Below are 19,771 nucleotides of genomic sequence, written 5' to 3' on the forward strand. Positions count from 1 at the left end.
CGTGCAAGTGCGTTCAATTTGCATGCACAAAGGGAAGTAAAAAAAGTAGTTGTGCACAAATACACTACAACTGATGCGCAAATACACATACAGTCATTATGATGGTCTTCACGGCTGCAAGAAGGATCCGATCAGCCTAGCAACATTCAAACTGATTGGAGGCATTTTCACACGGCCCAGTGATCAGGCAAATGAATGCTGGTTCCCAATTATCTGCCTGTGGAAAAGGCCTATATGTGGCAAAGTGAGGGTTGGGTGTGACTGCATCCTCTGCACCCCTCAGGTTTCACACAGGCTTTTGGGGCAGTTCTTTGAGCCAAAGCTGGAAGTGGATTAGAGAGGTCTCGGCAGAAGATTGTGGAGTACTCATTGCTTTCAATAGGGGGTGTTGCCGCTGCCGACCCATTGAGAACAATGGGCGACCTCACAGAAGGATAGGACATGTTGCATTTGTTTCCAGCATAGCATCACGGTTCCATACAGGAAAACCTCGCTCATCTATATAAATCCATTCCAAGGAATGGGTTTCATATTTGTGCATCTCGCAATGCAGAAATCTCGCAGAATTTTCTCGCCAGTGTTTCAGTGCCCTTAGCCTACCTTCTGACACTCTTTCCTTCATCGCTTCTTGATTTGAAAAAACTGCAACAGTCAGAAAAAAACGCTAGTAAAAAAATACACTATCATATCCCATAGACCTACAGCTAACATCTGCATGGGGTGGGTTTTGCCTTTAAAAAAAAAAAAAAAAAAGCTATTTTTTGAAAGAAAAAAAAGCCTTATGACATTAGCCTAAGGCTGGGTTCACAAAGGGCAGAATTGCCGCAGAATGTCCATGTGGACTTTCTGCACGGAAATACTGCCCGCGGTTTTAGTCCTGGGATTAGCCAGCAAAGTGGACGAGATTTCCAAAAATCTTGTCCACACACTGCGGCCAATCCTTTGCAGCCAAGCCGCACATAAATTGACATGCGGGGCGAAAATCAAAGACGCAGCATACCAATTCTTTCTCTGTTTCCGCAGCGGCCTCTCTCTTCTCTATTGGGAGAGATGGCTGCATCGGAATGCAGGTGGTGAAGCCGCTCCAAAATCTGCGGGTTTTGAAGCTGCGCTTATCCTGCGGAAATCTCACATTTTTTCTATGCGGTCATTCTGCGAGATTTCAGTACCGTGTGAACCCAGCCTTATATGCCATTTTGTATTTTGGTAAACTACTATAGAAGTCAGGCATCATGTGCCTTCATATACGCAGTAGTACGGCGACTACCTACTGAAAAAATGCATGCTGGTTTTTCTTTTTAAACCTCTCTCCCAGACGTGTGGGGTTAATATGGCGCCAGCCCAGGACCCAAGCCTGCTCCATGCACAGCTGGTGTTGGCTGTCTTCGACAACTGGCACCTAGCCAAAACAGCTGCGATTGGAGTTCAGGCCGATGGTAGCTGTTAACCCCTTTAATGTCATTGTGCAAAAAAAAAAAAGGTGCGAAAAACCCCTTCCCTGTATTTCTAATAAAAACTCCAAAACATATTTGATGTCACTGGGTTTACAAAACAATTTATCAGAATAATGCATTATTTATCATGCATGGTGCATGTTGTCAGAAAAACAATACACAACGCAAGAATTGCGCTTTTTTGATCACCCTGTCACAAAGAAACAATTTAGTAAAAAAACATTTTAAAAAAGTCACATGTGCTCCAATATGGTACCAATAGGGCATCCCACAAAAAAAGAAGCCCCACACAACCCCATGGATGGAAAGATAAAGAATAAAGTGTTGTAGTGTGCATGCTGCAAAAACAAGACCCCAAAGATGGCGATATTATGGTTTTTTCTACATTTTATTCCACTTAGAACTTTTAAAAAGTTTTTCTGTACATTATTTGCTACAATAAATTGTATCATTAAAAAATACAACTTGTCTCATAGAGAAAAAACTATTTTTTGAAGTGGGGAGGGGAGCCAAAGAATAGAAAAGCAAAACATGGTTAAAGAAACAGTAGTAAAAAAAACAAAAACGTCCCTCTTATGAATGTGCTCCCAGGTTCCATGTCGTCAGAGTCCCCAATTACATCGTAGCTTGACGTATCCATCAGTGTCCACAGCGATCAACCTTCACCCTCCAAGGACTGCCCTGAACTTTCCGGCTCTAAGCCCGGGACTACAAGTCCCATGATGCCGTGCGCCGCATCCTTCCCACGTGGGGGCCGCCTGGCTGCAGGAACAGAAAGTGCTGTGGTTGCGTTCACCTTCAGCCCTCGTCTTATCATAGACTGCCGGGGGCCAGAGCCGACATGAGCGCGGGATCCCGGGCTGCAGAGGAGGAGATCGAGCTCATCAGGGGCCCCTCAGGTACCAGGATGGTTGAGGACAGCGGTGGGGCACTTCATGGACCGCCGTGTCATGGGGCTGAGCAGGCCGCGCCGTGGACATCTGTAGGGCTGCCAGCTAGGAGGATGTGTCCGCATTACATGCACCTCTGCAGGGTCATGGACTTCCCATAGCAGTGTTCTCCAACTAATTCCTCTCCTGCTGATGCAAAACTACAACTCCCAGCATGCCCTGACAGCTGCCGGTAGTCGGGGTATGCTGGGAGTTGTAGTTTTGCAACCAATACAGAGACATTGGTTGGAGAATTGTGCTGTATAGACACAAGCCTCTAATAACAATCAAGGTGCAGGATGTGGGCCTCGGCACCGAGCCGTACGGGTGACAGTCAATGGGTGACTGAACTGAAGGGAAGGGCTTCCATTTGGTTTAGTTTTTGACGTCCGTTTAACGGATCCATTTTTAAATGAGGATGCGCAGAAGGCTAGGAAGTCAAAAAACGGATCAGGTAGAATTAGAAGCAAATGATAATCTAAACTGTAGGAAAGTTTTATCAAGCGCATTCCGGCTTTAAAAAATTGGTGCAAGCTTTGCTTTTTGCAGAAATATTGCAACTTTTTTGAGTAGTGCACCACTCTGTGCCACTTTCCTGAAAAGGTGTAGCTGGACAGGAGGGGCCATGGCCAGACCCACTCATTTTACCTTTATGCATACTTTATGCCAGAAACTAGGTGGCATTAATTTGTGTAGGCGCACAGAACATGCGCCATATATTAGGTGCAGTGTGCGCTGACGGGGGTAATATTAAGACCAGCGGACTCTGCCCGGATTTAGGTGTAAACCCAGATAAGGTGTAAGCGCTCACTCACATCAGTGTATTCTGGCTGCATGTTACATCCGTATTCTCTGCATACTTTATGCACCCATAGATTACAATGGTGCATATTATGCACCAAAAAAGGACATACTGTGATTTTTATTTATTATACATGCGCAATATGCAGGTCTGAATGGCCCAGTGTGATTCAATTGGGGCTTTAGCACTGCACATTACAAACGTTAATAATGCACAGCCGAAATCTGCTCGTGTCAGTGAGCCCTTAGAGATCTCTCAGCGGTGGTCTATTACTTTTATGCTGGGTTCCCACGGGACGCTTTCACCGTGGAAATCTTGCGGTTTTGCCGCAGAGAAAAAAACGCGAGATTTCCACGGAATAAGCGCAGCTTTAAAACCCACGGCACTTAGCTGCAGGTTTTGGAAAGGACATGCTGCGTCCTGGGAATCTGCGCCACAAAAAAAAATAGTGGTACACATTAAAACAAATTTTACTTTACTTTTGGGGTGGAAGATTAGCTGAAGAGAGACCGTAGTATTAGTATTTCCCCTGAAAATAAGATCCCGTTTTAAATTAATTTTTGCCCCAAAAGAGGCACTAGGTCTAAATTTTAAGTGGAGGTCTTATTATACTTACCTAGCAGGCTCGGTCCAGGTCCCTCCCGCTGTCTTCTAGAGCTCCGACGCGCTTCCTGCAGTCCTCGGCTGCTCATACATTATCACTTCTTGGTTATGGAATTCATAAATCCCGCCTCCAGGAAGTGATGGCTATGATTGGTTCATCGAGCGCTGAATTGATTGGCTGAGCAGCGGTCGAAGAACCAATGTGATGGCTATGATTGGTTTATCCAGCGCTGCATTGATTGATTCTTCTACCACTGCTCAGCCAATCAACAACCATCGCATTGTAGAGGCAGGATTTATGAATTGGCTGTGATTGCCCACGTCTCAGCCATCACATTGGTTCATCCAGCGCTGCATTGATTGGCTGAGCAGCGGTCGAACAACCAATCACAGTCATCGCTTCCTGGAGGGGGGAGTTCTGAATCTCGTAATCAGAAAGTGATGTTATACGAGCGGTTGAGGACTGTGGGAACCACTCCGAACCATGCCGAACCTCTAGAGAGCAACGGGAGGGACCTGGACCAAGCCTGCTAGGTAATGTATTTATTTATTTTTTATGTAATGTAAATAAGGCTTATTTTCGGGATAGGGCTTATATTTTAAGCCTTCCTGAAAATTAGGCTAGAGCTTATTTTTGGGGAAACTGGGTATCAGCTGTTATCTACTGGAGAAATTCACAAGATCAGGGCTTCTGAGAATTTTCTACTCAGACCTTACCAGTGAACAGGTACTACTGCGCAGCACCAACCATATACCACCATGTAGTGCACAGTACCCATATAGCACAACATACCTCTGCAGCAGCACCAAACAACACAGTGCGGTGAAAATACCTCTGTAATAGCGCTACATACTACAATGCCGCATATAATACTTTTCCAGAAACACCATATACAGTCCAAAATACCTCCCCACTAGCATCAAATGAATATAGTGCAACGCAATATACCTTCCCAGCAGCACCATGTGAAGCTACAGCTCCCACTATGACCCGAACAATGGTAAGGATATGCTGAGTGTTGTAGCTTCGCTAGATTGCTGCAGCCCTTACATGTGCATATAATACAGATGTGGCAGAGGCGGAAAACGCAAAACATGTAGTGGCTCACAGGACTGTCTTTTTCTTCTCCATTAGTCCCAGACTTTCATGACTTCTCCACATAACTTCTGCCTCTGCAGAGTTTGCGGCCCAAATGTCTTTGGCTCCTCTGAAAATACCATCACACACTGTGTCTCACTTGAAACTATCGCGACTCACTGTACCCCAGAAATAGTGATTTACACTGAGCCCCCAAACTAATTACACTATGACTGCCAAAATAAATAATAATCTACACTGTGCCCACCAAAACTTTATGCACTATGCCCACCAACTAATTATACACACGTGCCCTCCTGAAATTATTATACACACCGTGCCTCCTAAAATTAATCACATTAAGCACCATGCCCCCTGCAATAAATTTTATATTTATTGAGCCGCCTGAAAAAAGAGTGCCTCTCCCCAAACAAGAAATACTTACCTGTATGTGCTCCCACCTAGAGGTGCTAGTAGGACCTCTTCTGGCCTGCAGGGGCTCCTTCAGTAGTCCCTGGTGCTGCAGCTCTTCACATGTGCCAGTGTCAGGACATGGCACATGTGATTATGCCACAGTCATTTTGTCAGAGGGGACATAGACTCCCCCTCCTATCAGGCTGATTGCCATTTTTCATAGATAATGCCCAATGGTAGAGATTTCCTGCCTGCCAACCATACAGTACACCTTTTAAAGGGGTTGCCCTGTGTCTGCACCATGTCTTGCCACTAAGGCCGTGTTCACACTGGCATTATTATTTTTCCACCAGAAGGTCTGCAGTGCTGATCATGCCCTCAGGAATAATACAAGAACCTGATATGCTCCATTATTAGTAGTAAGCTGTGTAGGTAGTCCATGTGAAAACTGGTTTGCCAGAACCGTAATCTCGCCTGGTAGTGAAGACGCTTGTGTGTCAGAGCCTAAAGGTACGTGTTACACATTAGAGTTTTTGGTTGTCTGAATCTGCCTATTTTGGCATGGCCATATGACTCTCTAATGTGTATGGGGGTACCTAAACTTTCCTCTGACAGATGGTGTCGGGGCAAAGCAGGATCAGGGATGTTGATTTTGAACACTCGATACATTTAATCCCTGGGAGATAAGCCAGTTGCAGTTTAACACCCTTGATGCACAAACACTTCGGCCGAGCCGAACATTCATGTGTGCGGCACCTTAAGGCCTCCTGTCCATTGCGTTATCCGCGGCGATAATCCACATGCAGGTAACGCAATGAACGCTTTCCATAGGATAACTATGGAAAGTGCAGCCCGATTTACATGAGCCGAAAATCTCCAGCTGGGATTAGCCAGCAAAGTGGACGACACTTGCAAAAATCTCATGCACACGCTGCGGCCGATGCGTTGCGGCCAAGTCGCGCTGAAATTGACATGCAGCGCAGAATTCAAAGACGCGGCATGTAAATTCTTTCCCCGTTCCCGCGGCAGCTGCTCTCCTCTTTATGGGGAGAGATGGCTGCAGCGGAATGCCGGCGGCGAAGCCGCTCCAAAATCAGCGCAAAAGGCCGCGAGTTTTGAAGCTGCATTTCTCCCACGGAAATCTCGAAGTATTTCTGTGCGGTCATTTCGTGAGGTTTACGTCCCGTGACCCCAGCCTAAGGGTGCGTTCACACATTACGGATTTGCTGCAGATCTATAGCAGATTTAACCCCTTCAATTTTGCACCAAAATCTGCAGCAAACCGGCAATGTATGAACGCACCCAAAAGTACATGTCATTTCCTCCATATTTAGTATGAATGCTTCTTATTTTTGCCTTTGTTCCATGCATTGTTTATATTTTTGCAGAGCGCTGTGGGCAGGGAAACTTCCTGCTCTCTCTGCGAGTATCTAGATGGAAAATATGGTTTAGATGTGGAAGTACGTGTCTAATATCAAGGCTCCACTGAGCTCATGGGGAACAAATGTTCATAATATGCCGTCTGATATCGATGGCGTGCTGCCTATTTCAGAATGCAGGCAATGTATATAAATACTCCCGTATGCAGCCAATACAGAAATAAAATGCAGCATAATAAGGCCTGAAGCTGGCGGAACACATACGATGGCTCTAAACGCATTATCGGCTGTATGTAATAATGGACTGGGAGACAGTCTACTAGTGAAAAGTTCTGACATGGAGGATCGGGCATGGCGAAATAATCATGAGTGATCGGCGTTATACCCGACATTTGCTGTTGGTGGACGTTGGGAGTCACCAGTGGAGTTGTGGACATGCAGATGTGTGTACAGATGAACCCATTTGTGGCATTTTCATGCATTTTTCACACGGGGAAAGAAAGTTGCCCAACATGAAATGACATCTAAGACACACGCAACTCGCCTGACTCTCTAAACTGTAATAGAACCTAATCCTGTCAGATATATTGCCCACAGGTGACTTTTTAGGGTGCGGATTTTGGTGCAGATTTGCAGTAGATTTCACTCCTTCAATTTAAAGGGTGAAATCTTCATTCTTCCTTTATTAACTAATTTGCAACTTATGTCTGTGTCCAGGAGTGACCATCAGTATGGCTGCCATTCAAACTTCCACGGAGTTCTCTTCTAACTTCCCCAACACCTTGAGGGGCAAATATGCCTAGCCACTGAGAGATACACTGGCCACTGTATTAGAGACCCCCATCCAGTAGTGGGTTAGACCTCCTTTGGCCTTCAGACTTGCAGTAATTCATCGTGGCGTAGATTCCACCAGGTGTTCAAATCGCTCTGCAGGAATATTGGCCCATGCATATAGGATCGCTTCTTCCAGATACTGCAAATTAGATGGAGGTGCTGGCCTGCTTTAAACCACTAACAGGAAGGGTGCATCAATTCTTGTAGCTTGCACCAAATTCTGACCTGCAATCAGCATGGTGTAACACAAATCTGGATTGATCTGACCAGGCGATGTTATTCTACTGCTCAGTGATCCAATTTTTGCATTTTTGTCCCCACTGGAGTTGTCTTTCTGTTCCACTTAGGGTGCCCATACACCTTTTAATAGCCAACACACAAATGCTTGTTCAATGGACAGCCATCTCTACCACGAGCATTCATGTGTTTTGTGAAAAAAGCGGCAGCCAGACAGCTTTGGTGGCGGCATATCTCCAAAGGGACAAAAGGATCAGGCATTGAGTTTTAGCACACCCAATTCTTCTCCCCCCCCCCCCCCCAACATTACTTGGTGCGTGAAGGTTGAGAGGTCGCTATACATATTCAGTAGTCATCTAGTCCTGCCAAAATCAGCGGGTTTGGATGACTAAAGTATAGTGTGAATGGGGGCTTTTAAAGAGAAGCTGTCATATCCTATAACCACCATAAACTTTGTTATGGTGTTTGCTGGACAGGGAGCAAGGAGTCTGGGGGTTGGGCTTTTTATACGCTTTTCTTGAAGTAGTGCACACGACAGGAAGAAGAGGGTCAAACTGCCTGACCAAGTGCTGACTTCTAAGGGTGACAGTGTGGGAACAGGGAGCCTGGTAAGTATAAAAAGCATATTTCTGAACTCCTTGTTCCCTGTCGTGTGAGCACCATAACTTAGGTTATGGGGTTTATAGGATGTGACCGGTTCCCTTTAAACAGCAATGGCAATCAAACTTGTCTGCTATTATATTTCATCCATGTTAAGGAATGACGAGATTTGTGATCGGACACTAGTTGGTGGAGAACCAGCGTTGTATTCAGTTCAATTTACCTTAAAGGAGTTGTCCCGTGAAAGCAAGTGGGGTTAAGCACTTCTGTATGGCCATATAAATGCACTTTGTAATATACATCGTGCATTAAATATTGGCCATACAGAAGTTATATACTTACCCCCTCCGGTGTTGGCGTCCCCGTCTCCATGGCGCCGACCGAAGCCTTCTTCTGCCTGGATTAGACACGCTTGCGCAGTCTGCTTCTTCTGTCCCGCTGAAGGGGCCGCTCCGGAGCGGGACAGAAGAGGGCAGACTGCGCAAGCGCGTCTAATTTTAATACAGGAAAGCCCCAATCGTGTAAGGCCATTCGGTTTATATTCTTGTTGCAGAAATCCATGCACGCAATGTAGAAATTTCCCCTTTCACATGTATGGAATTGGCTTTTGGTCACAGAAATTTCTGCAGCAAGACTGCCACGTGTGAATTCTCATATGTAGTTGTATAACCTGAGGCAACCCCAGTAAGAGTTGGAGTAGCAGTCATATTCGTTGTCACCCAGCATCTTTTGTGAATGTGGCTATACGGGCAGAACTTGGACCACATGAGCACTTTTTGGCCGATTGCTTGAGAAGGCTCAGAAGAGCCAACTGGGTGGAGATGAAACTGCTTTCACTTTGGAGGATCATGTGTCATTTGGTGGGTGTAGGTCCACTTTCAATGCCCCCTTCAAAACCAGCTGAAGGAAAAAGTACAAGGGATCCAAATTACGGCACTGGGCACATACGTAACGAATGGTGTTCTCGTAAAGGATTGCTATAACTAGGAAATCAAAAGGCTGACTACGATGGAGGATGCAATTTCTGACCAGCCCTCAAGTGATATCATCAGAACTGCATGCCTTATAAATAATGACACCTTTCCCTATATTACAATTAGACATCCCATTGGACTTGTTAGCTGTGATATGGGATACGGTGTGATTGTCAAGTTTACATAAAGCTGCACTGGAGATTAACTGTTGGTGCAGCTGCCAAGTTACCCAGTAAGTTGGCGCACTAATGTAAATGCCAAGTCTGGCAGACAGCCAAAAAGTACATTGTGCTCCACTTTATCTCATTGAAAAGAGTTAATATCTGGAATTGTGCAATGAGTGCTAGCAGGAATCTAGTTAATTGTACCCACTGATAACAGTCAATTAACAGTATTGCAGCAAAACTCGGCATGCAGTTACATCTCAGGCTGCTATGCAAATGATTAGTTATGGCGTGATTAGATGAACGGTCTTGTTACCTTAGGCCCTAACAATGGTTCCACCCTTGGTCTATAAAAAGGCTCTCAGAGGCTACCTGTGTGTAGTGACCTCTTTGTTTGCTTGTGCTTGTTGACCACTAAATGCCTCTGTTGTGCAATCAAAGAGATTTCGCCCAGTTAACAGAGTTTGAGAGGGGTGCGTTTTTTGGAATGAGAGAAGCTGGATGCAACTATCAACGAACTGCCCGCCATCTGTGCAATTCTATCCAGACTGCTCTATCCCAGGAATGTTGGAACCAGTGGATGCGTGAGGACACGCACACAAGGCGAACGGGCTCAGGACGCCCTCGATAGACCACCAATACAGCAGATTGTCTGACTGTCCAACAAGCATGAGCAGCTCCAACTGTTTTGTTGTCCGCCTTCCAGAGACAGGTTGCACCATCAATACAGCCCCCGTGTTTGTCAAAACCATTTCCAGGCGTTTGTTTGAAGGACATTTCGTCTCACGTCACCCATTTTGTGTACTGCCTTTGACACCCACCTTTGTTTGCAGTAGTGTAGTGAATGACAAACCTCGACTGCTACAGAGTGTAACCGGATTGTCTTAAGCAACAAACCCAGGTTTCATTTGGGCACTGATAATGACCATGTTTGTGTCCGGAGACCTCGAGGTGAGCGCATCAGTCCTGCTTTTGCTGTGGAGCAGCACACTGTCCTCACTGCTTGTGTGAAGATCTGGGGGGTTCATCGCATACGACAGTCTGTCACCCCTAGCAGTAGTACGAGAGACAATGCTGCTACATGTGTTCCTCTCATGGCAGTATAATGCTCGGCAGCACACGCAAGTCTATCACAGGAATGCCTTCACAATATTTATCGCCAATAAAACATGTATGGAACCATCTGGAATGCGAACTTTGCCAGCTTACGAGTTTGAACGATCTAAAGGTTGAGTTACAACAAATGTGGACCCATATGCCATAGGATACCATATGGAACCTGTATGCCTCCATGCCCATCCGTATCACATCTTGTATCCAAAATAGAGGCGGCCCAACAGGGTACTATAGCCTCCATGCCCGCCCGTATCACATCTTTTATCCAAGCTAGAGGTGGCCCAATGGGGTACTATAGCCTCCATGCCCGCCAGTATCACATCTTGCATCCAAGCTAGAGGCGGTACAACAGTCTACTAAAGCCTCCATGCCACCCGTATCACATCTTGCATCCAAGCTAGAGGTGGCCCAACAGGGTACTAGAGCCTCCATACCCGCCAGTATAAAATCTGGGTGAATTTTAATTGCAGAATCCACGTTCGCCGGCCAGTGCAGAAGATCCCTGATTAATCCCTGGCCATTGAAAGGCATACATTTTCACTTTTTTGGTCACACCCGCGAATATGAATTGCGTAGTCTGCGAACGGAAGAAAAATTGCAGCATGCTCTTCGTGAGCGGGGATGCCTTGCGGACAGCTCCCATTGAAGTCAATGGATGCAAGTATTTTATCGCCCATATGCAAATAACATTGCGTATGAGTGGCAGAAACGCTCGCAACATCAAAGTAAGAGCCTTAATGCCAGCTGAAGGGGAGAATGAGATCATTCTTCTGTATGGACGATAAGCTGTGCATAGCATACATCCACATGGAAAAAAACGCTCACATCCGCGATCTTCCCTGATCATTCGCAACTACTTTTCGTGAATGATTGCAGGTCTTCCGCTACGGAATCCGACCACTTTGGGTGAGCCCGGCCTTAATAATGATGATCACACAGTTATAATAGAGGAGATCACAGCTCATCCTCCTGACAGTATACTTGGGGTCTGTAGCTTATATAGGTGAATATGGGAGATAATTAAACTGGCCCCTAGCAAGCAGAATGATATAACCTTAGTTAATGCTCTGCTCATGCATCATGCGATAGGTCTGAAACAAAGTAAAAAATCTTATTCTTGTGCAACCATCTGGTATAATAACTAAGCAGTAATAGGGGAGCTCTGGAAAGGGTAAATACTTTAGCAATGTGACACATTTTATGTTTTAATTCTTTGCACTTCTATGCAGATCAAATTTGACTTCTGGATTATTTGGTTTAGCCTTGTTTTGTCATGTGTGAAGATGCTAGTGGCAGAATCCTGTATAGAAGCAGTCAGATGATAATTTATATTCCATCGATCTGCAGGTTACATGTAACATGATCTAGATGACATTGGGGGCTGCAGACTTAGTGAAAGATGCAATAATAGTGTTAAAATGGGCTTCATTGATTCTGCAGAGACAACGTCTTGCAGACTAGATATTTAATGGTGTCTGCAGTATTTCAGAAACCCACAACATTGACCACCAAAGAGAAGAGTACTTGGTATTAGGATAATGGTTTACAGTAAATGGAGTTATTGCAAAGGTTTTGTAGTTATGGAGGATGAGACTGTAAAATGTTTTAATGGTAATCTAGTTTAAAGAGGCACTAACTTTTCAGACAATTTCTTCTCCTCTACTGGCTTGTGTTATTCTAATTGTTTCTGTAATATACTCACAATAAACTTTTTGTTGATTTACAACGGTCAATCATGTTTGAAGTGGCTGTTACTAGGGGGTCTCTGCAGTCCACTGTCTGTTGTTGGATGTAAAGCTTCTGTAGCAGTAGGGACATGGACATTTCCTTGGCAATGGGGGAGGAGCTATCGCTCTGCTCTGCTGTGCATTCAGAGGCTGCAGGTTGACAGATCTGCAAACGCTGGTTGGGCATATAAATTGTATTTTAAAAAAAACCCAAAACAATGCATAGGGATGTGTTTTGCATCTTTTACGCATGCTGCCTGGAGAGTGAAATAGAAGTGACATCCATTTGGTCTTTTAAAAAAAATTTATCTTTTTGTACATGTGAAAAAAGGATAGCGCTCCAAAAAAAAGTGCACATGCGCAACAAGACTGCATGCAATGCACGCACAATGAAATTGCTTTGTTTTTTTACATACTCCCTGAGTGCATCGAGGAACCAAAAGTGTAATAGGAAGCAGTGCTGCCATTGATTACAATTCCAGCGCTGACCACTGATGACGACATCCGGCCCACTGCACTGACAGCAGGCCTAATAATCAGCGGGGATCCCGAGCAGTGGCCCCGTTCGATCAATGGGGACAGGTCATCCATCGTAGAAGGCCCGGAATACCCCTTGAATGTCTTTCTAGAGACGTTTTTTAGGAGGTGTATAGATATAATTGCGCTTTTTACATGAGATTTTTAGTGCTGCAGTTTTTCCCATAGAAGTCAGTGAAGTAAAACTGCAGCCAATCTGCGACCAGATGGAAGTAATGGGGGTGAAAATGTGTCAGGAAGAAGCTAGATGTGCTGACTAGAAGCAATATTGTTGACATCTTGTCTGCTCATGGATTCCTCTCAGTCCCCAAAGACAGCACTGCTCACTGCCTTCTATAGCGTGCAGCAGCCATGTTCCCAGATACCGCCTTGGGAGACCTCGCTTAAACCGTGAGAGAAAAATAGTTTTTATGACTGCTGAGAAGTGTTTAGTCATTTCTGCATTTCGGATGAAGGCAATCAGTGTGTTTATCTGCTAAGCAGTTGACTAGAGGCCTCATTTATCAGAGAAAATGGTTTGGTCTGTACTGACCAATCACAGCACAGCTTTCATTTTACCTCTGCAGTTTATGAAATGCAAGCTGTGCTGTGATTGGTTGCTATGGGGAGCAGGCATTTTCTTGTAGACCGTTTTGACAAATAAGGCAGTTCATAGTTAATAATTTGTATCTTAGGAGCTAGTCATAATGGGGCCTGGTCCTCGCTTGCCTTGTAGATGCAGCAGCCCTTCATGTTCTTCAGGACACATGCAGTGGCCTGCCATTAGTCGCAGCAGTATTTCTTCACTTCTCCAGTAGTAACTGCAGCTACCCACCCTCTTTTCTACATGGGCTGTTATGGTAGAATATATAGATTATATCGCCACCACTTTGTTACTATGTGTGTATTATACAGGATGTCTCAAAAGTGTGGAAACGCCCATATAGAATGAAAACTGTTTGTGGAGGGAGGGGACACCCCGCTGGGCCATGTCACCAAAATGACAGCCACTATGAATGCCGCCATCTTGGATGCAATTCTAATTTTTCCAAAGGGAAGTTGGGTGTGTGGTATATCAGTCTGACACAGGATTTCACAAGGGAACCAATGGTGTGCGACATAAGTTTTTTCATTTTCCTATTAACACAGAGAATTTTCTTGATTACATGGCAATGTGAATGAGGGCATTAATCAAAACAGAATGTGTTGTCAGCGTGGCTTATTTCAGGCAACGCCACCCAAATAGACCTCCTATTGCAGTGTCCAACCTTATTTCCAAAATCTGAGAAAAAGGTCCTGTCGCTGATAAAACAAAATTTGGACAACCAAAGACCATTATTCATTCAGCAAGAGCCCACAATGTAGCACTTGTCTGTCTCATAATTGTGGCATTAGAAATGCCTCTATATACCAAATTTAATCTACGGGTGGGTTGGATTCTGCATTTGTGAGCCCACAGCGGAATCCGACCCAGCCCGTGGCCCAGGACCCTGCTTACCTCTCCGAGTGTTCATGTTTCTGTACTGCGGATGTGTGCGGAAGTGCTGGCTGGCCGGCGCACGTGCACAGTAGTTTTTTTTTTTTTTTTTTTTTTAAACTTGTGCTTTCTTGTGGAATTCGATTTGTCTTCAATGTAAGCCGTCCATGCAAGAACCACACTGAAATAGAGCATGCTGGAATTTGTTTTTCGCACCCAAAAGGTCCACAAAACAAATCCGCATGCTTTAATACAGTTGCGGACGCCCATGATTACCTATGGGCGGCTTGAATTGTGAATCTTCTGCGCAGTTGCCCCGCGTGGATTCCGCAAATCAAATCTGCCGTTGGACATTGGGCCTAAATGGCATCCTTGCAAGTTGCAAATGCGCAAACACCTGGTGGAGGATGATCTTAACACATTCTCCTCAAGATAAAGCCAAAATGAAACACTATTTTCTGTTGAAATTCTCTGGCAGCTGGATATATCACACACCTACCTTCCCACTGGAAAAATAAAAGTTGTCTCCAAGCTGCCGGCATTCAACATGGCCATCACACTGGTGCCACGGCTTATCAGGTTTTCCCCCCTTCCTCTGCAGCTTGTATGCAAAATCGGATCACCGTCTGCCAATCTGTTTTTACTCTATATGGGTGTTTCTACACTTTTGAGGCATCCTAGATAAGGCACTTATTATATACCTAGACCATTCATCCATGTTTTCTTTCTTTAGGTCTGGGGTTTAATATTGTGGGTGGTACAGACCAACAATATGTCTCCCGAGATAGTGGTATCTATGTCAGCAGCATCAAGGAGAACGGAGCTGCCGCAGTTGATGGCCGGCTGAAGGAAGGAGACCGGATATTGGAGGTGAGGCACCACTGGTAAATGTGAGCTGTCTAGCTGCCACGGTTTTCAGTGTCATCTATTTCACCTATATAATTGTTGTTTTATTGCTGACTTAACCCATTAAGAACCAAGTGTGGCGCTTGGTCCCACACTTTAAGCCCAGCCGTATGTAAAATTACGGCGGGGATTAACGCCTCCTGCTTCTGCAATCAATCAGAAGCAGGACGTGTTGTCAGCTGTAACTGTGTTTTTAACCCTTTCTGTCTTCTCCTTTCCCGAGTACACAGCGTTCAATGACCGCTATGTACGTGAAAGTGGAAGTGTAACTTCCACTATGGAAGCCCGGGGGTCACGTAACCGCTGGGATTCACAGCTACAGCAGAGCTACAGCTCTGCCAGTGACTATTGTCACTACAGGGGTTGTTTTTCCTTGTAACTGGGGTTCCTTTGGATGCCCCAGCTACAGTTGGAAAGTGTCAAATAAAAGAAACAAAAACATGTCCATGTCCCCCTGAGGTCTTGTATGATATCATGGGAGACATAGATAGTAAAAAAAAGATAGATTATACCTACCCGATAATCAGGTTTTCAGGAGTCTCCATGACAGCACCACCTGAGATAGCCTCCTCCTGATAAGACAGGAACACACCGAGATATTAAAAGCTCCCCTTCTCCCACCTTCCTCAGTGATTTTTAACGAATTGCCGGGGGTAGGAGCTTAAACTGAAATTATTACCAAAACTGGTATTTTACCTATGTCTTCATAAATGAAAATTAAATTATATTGTTTTCCTTAGGGGGTAATGTACGGGTGCTGTCGTGGAGACTCCTGAAAACCCGATTATCGGGTAGGTACAATCTACCTTTTCCCAGTCGTCTCCACGACAGCACCACCTGAGATGTACCAACTAAAAAAATTTTTCAGGGTCGGATCGCCGGCGGGAAGACCTTAGGCCAAAGGCCAAATCCTCATCTAACCGCACATCTACCCTGTAATGCTTAATGAAAGTATGCAGGCTTTTCCATACTGCGGCCTTACGTATTTGTTCTACGGACGCTGAACTATGTTCAGCCCATGTGGAGTGGGTTTTATGTTCCGAGGGGACCTCTTTATCTAATGCCTTTATAAGTTTCTGTAATAGCCAGGTGGATCCATCTGGCTATGGAGCTCTTTGCTGCTTTCCTCTCCTTATTTGGGCCAAAAAATTGGACGAACAAATTGTCATCCTGTCTCCACTGACTCGTGGCATCAATATATCGCAGGACTGCTCTCCTAATGTCCAGACAGTTGAATTCTCTTTCCTGAGTGTCCCTAGGGTTATCCAAAAACTAGGGAATCACTACATCCTGCGCCCTATGAAAAGGTGACACTACCGTGGGCATAAAAGCTGGATCCGATTTAAACACTATTTTAGTATTGATGATTTTAAGAAAGGGGTGATGGATAGATAGAGCCTATAGTTCACTAACTCGCCTGGCCAAAGTAATAGCCAGTAAGAAAACTATTTTTATTGTTGGTATTCTTATTGGGAAAAATTCTATTGGTTCAAATGGGTCCGAAGACAGGGCCCTGAGGACCCAATTTAGGTTCTAGTCAGGGAATACATTTGTGCTTCTTAGCCTCAATCTGTCTGCCGATGTCATGGACCTACTGACCCAATTAACTTCGGATAATTTGGTGTTGAACAGGGCACTAAGTGCCGCTATCTGGACCCTCAGTGTGCTTGGGGAGAGGCCCATGTCCAGGCCTTCCTGCACAAATTCCAGAATTGTGGAGATGTCTGGGGAAGAAACCTGAAATTTCCTCTTTCAACCCCATAGGATATACTTCTTTCAGACCTTCTGGTAGATACTGTTAGTTGTTGCTTTGCTGCTAGACAGTAAGGTCTGGGTTACCTTTTCGGAAAATCCTTTCCTTATCAGTATGGATTCTTCAAAATCCATGCTGCCAAGTGGAGCCTGTATGTTTGGGTGGTTTAGAGGGCCCTGCGTTATTAGGTTCGCTTGAGTAGGGAGGAGGACTGGATCCTGTAAGCTTAAGTTTTTTTTGTTTTTTTTAGGAGTCCCCTCGGGATTAGAGGGATTGGAGGAAATGCGTAGACTAATTTTCTGCCCCAGTTCTGGTTTAGGGCATCTACCGTTGTCTGTTGATCCCCTGGCTTGAGGGAGAAGTAGTTCTTTACTTTAAAGTTTTCTCTTGCCGCAAATAGGTCGATCTGTGGGAACCCCCACCTGTCCTTCAGAATCCCGAAGGCTTCCTGAGAGAGAGGCCACTCTCTGGGGTCTGTATGCCTTCTGCTGAGAAAGTCCGCCCTCTGATTCAAAGCACCCTTTAAGTGTGTTGCAGAAATTAATAGGACTCGAGCTTCCGCCCAGTAGAAGATTCTCTGTGAGACATCTTGTAAGGCTGGGAACCTTGTTCCTCATTGATGCCGAATATGGGCTACTGCTGTGGTATTGTCTGATAGGATTTTTAGATGTTGATTGTGCACGGTTTCTCCTAGATGCTGAAGGGTCTCCCAAATTGCCCGGAGTTCTCTGTAATTTGATAATTGATCTTTCACCCCTAAGGGCCATGACCCCTGCATAAACCGGTCTCCTACACGAGCTTCCCAGCCCCAGGCACTCGCATCTGTTGTGACACATATAGCTGGATTATGAATCCAGTGAATTCTCTTCAACAGGTTCGCTGATGACATCCACCAGCGCAGGGACACCTTTACCGAATTCTCCATGCACATCCTCGTCCCTAGAGAGGACTGCCTCCTGCACAAGGCTGAAAGAACTGCGTTTTGTAGAGGTCTGGTGTGCACTTGAGCCCAGGCTACCTCTGGAATGCAAGAGGTCAGGCTCCCTAAGAGGGACATGGCTTCTCGGATTGTACATGTTTTTTTCCCTAGAAATGTTCTGACCAGTAGTTGTATTCCCTGAACTTTTGAGTGAGGAAGGAAGGAGCATTGGCTCTCTGAGTTGAGTATTATGCGTAGGAACAACTTTTTTCTGCTGGGGTTTAGGCTGGATTTTCCCAATTTATTATCCAACCCAAGAATTGCAGCAGATGAAAGGTCGTTGCCAGATGTTCCACTAGAAGTTCCTTGGATTCTGCTATGACCAAGATGTCATCTAGGAATGGCACGATCGAGATCGATTTCTGTCTCAAGTAGGCCGCTAGCTCTGCTATGATCTTCGTAAAAATTTGGGGCGCTGACAAAATCCCGAAGGGAAGGCATCTGAATTGGAAGTGTTTTGTTCCTCTTCCCATGTTTAGCGCAAATCTGAGAAATTTTTGGGAATCCGTGTGGATTGGTACATGAAAGTACGCATTCGTCAAATCTATGGATGCCATATATGTCCCTCTTCCTATTAGCTTCACCACTGAGCATATCGACTCCATTTTGAATCTCCGATACTGATGTATGTGTTCAGGGGTTTTAGGTTGATAATCATGCGCGACTTCCCGCAAGGTTTCTTTATGAGAAAAAGCCTGGAGTAATGACCCCTGGATTTTTCTTTTTGTGGTACTGAAGATACAGCTTTTAAACGTAACGGGTCTTGAACCCCTTGTTGGGGTGAGCACAATTGATGTGTTGAGCCCCACGTAGTTAAGAAGTTTTTCTTGGGATGGGATACCAGCTCTATTCGGTATCTGTGTTGCAGAATTTTGGGGATCCAAGAGCTCTCGCAGATTGGGGCCCATCAATCTGCGAAGCTCCCCAGTCTCGCCCCGACTGGGATGGCGTCATGGTTTTTGCTTGGCCGGGTGCCTCTGGTGAGGGTTAAAGAGGAAATTCCTCCCCTTACCCCCTTTGGGGTAACTCCATCTACCTGTCTTGCATTTTCCCCTGTAAGGTTCGGGGTGTTGCGCTGGGGTCCGAAAAAAGGTCTTCCTCTTTTGCTGCTTTTCCTCTGGAAACCCTTTTTTTCTTGTTGGCTGCTTTCTCCATGATCTTGTCCACATCCGTACTGACTAGAAACTGCCCGTGGAAGGGTGGTGAGCATAGTTTGCTTTTTGAAGCTAGGTCACCTGACCAGGATTTTAACCACAGCACCCTTCTGGCGGAGTTGAATAGTGCCATTGTTCATGCTGAGAGTTTCACAGCTTCTGCTGATGCATCTGCCAGAAAATTTGTGGTCATCTTTAGGATCAGGAGTGAATCCAGAATTTGTTCTCTTGGCATTTTGTTGTTTAAATGAAGCTCCAATTGCCCCAACCATACCCCTAGGCCTCTGCCCTGGGTCTGAGCAGGCTAGCTGCTGCTTCCTAGGTCTTCTTCAATAGACCTGTAAGGAGAATTTATGTGTTTACCAAGGAGAAGACAATCCCAGATCGTGTAGAAGTCTGAGCCCATAAGAGAAATACAAATCAAATCAGCTTTGTTGTGGTATCAAATGATTTCTAATGTATTCAGAGTTGTATGTGGTTTCTATACCATAAATGACATCACAGGAAAAGTACATACCTCCAAGATTAAAAAGAATACATGATGGGGTACAACTAAAATGTTTAGCATAAGTTACACCTTTAAAGGTGTAACTATAACAAAGAAACCGTTATGATTTCCGTGAGAAGGTATGCAAGGGGGGAGGTCTGGGAGACTGTCTTATCTTCTGTCTGTCT

The 19,771-nt window shown here is 45.1% G+C and overlaps 1 protein-coding gene across 1 annotated transcript in view; it reads left to right on the forward strand.

Moving 5' to 3' along the window:
- Positions 1-2,192: 2,192 nt before the first annotated feature.
- The window catches only part of SYNJ2BP (synaptojanin 2 binding protein), a 45,337-nt gene continuing 27,758 nt past the window's right edge, over positions 2,193-19,771 (forward strand). The window contains exons 1-2 of the mRNA XM_066608403.1: positions 2,193-2,353; positions 15,038-15,174. Coding sequence (XP_066464500.1) covers positions 2,296-2,353; positions 15,038-15,174 — 195 coding nt within the window. The 5' untranslated portion in view covers positions 2,193-2,295. The remainder of the gene's footprint in view (positions 2,354-15,037; positions 15,175-19,771) is intronic.

The sequence above is a fragment of the Eleutherodactylus coqui genome, chromosome 6 (assembly GCF_035609145.1).
Source record: "Eleutherodactylus coqui strain aEleCoq1 chromosome 6, aEleCoq1.hap1, whole genome shotgun sequence".
NCBI classification, from domain to species: Eukaryota; Metazoa; Chordata; class Amphibia; order Anura; family Eleutherodactylidae; genus Eleutherodactylus; species Eleutherodactylus coqui.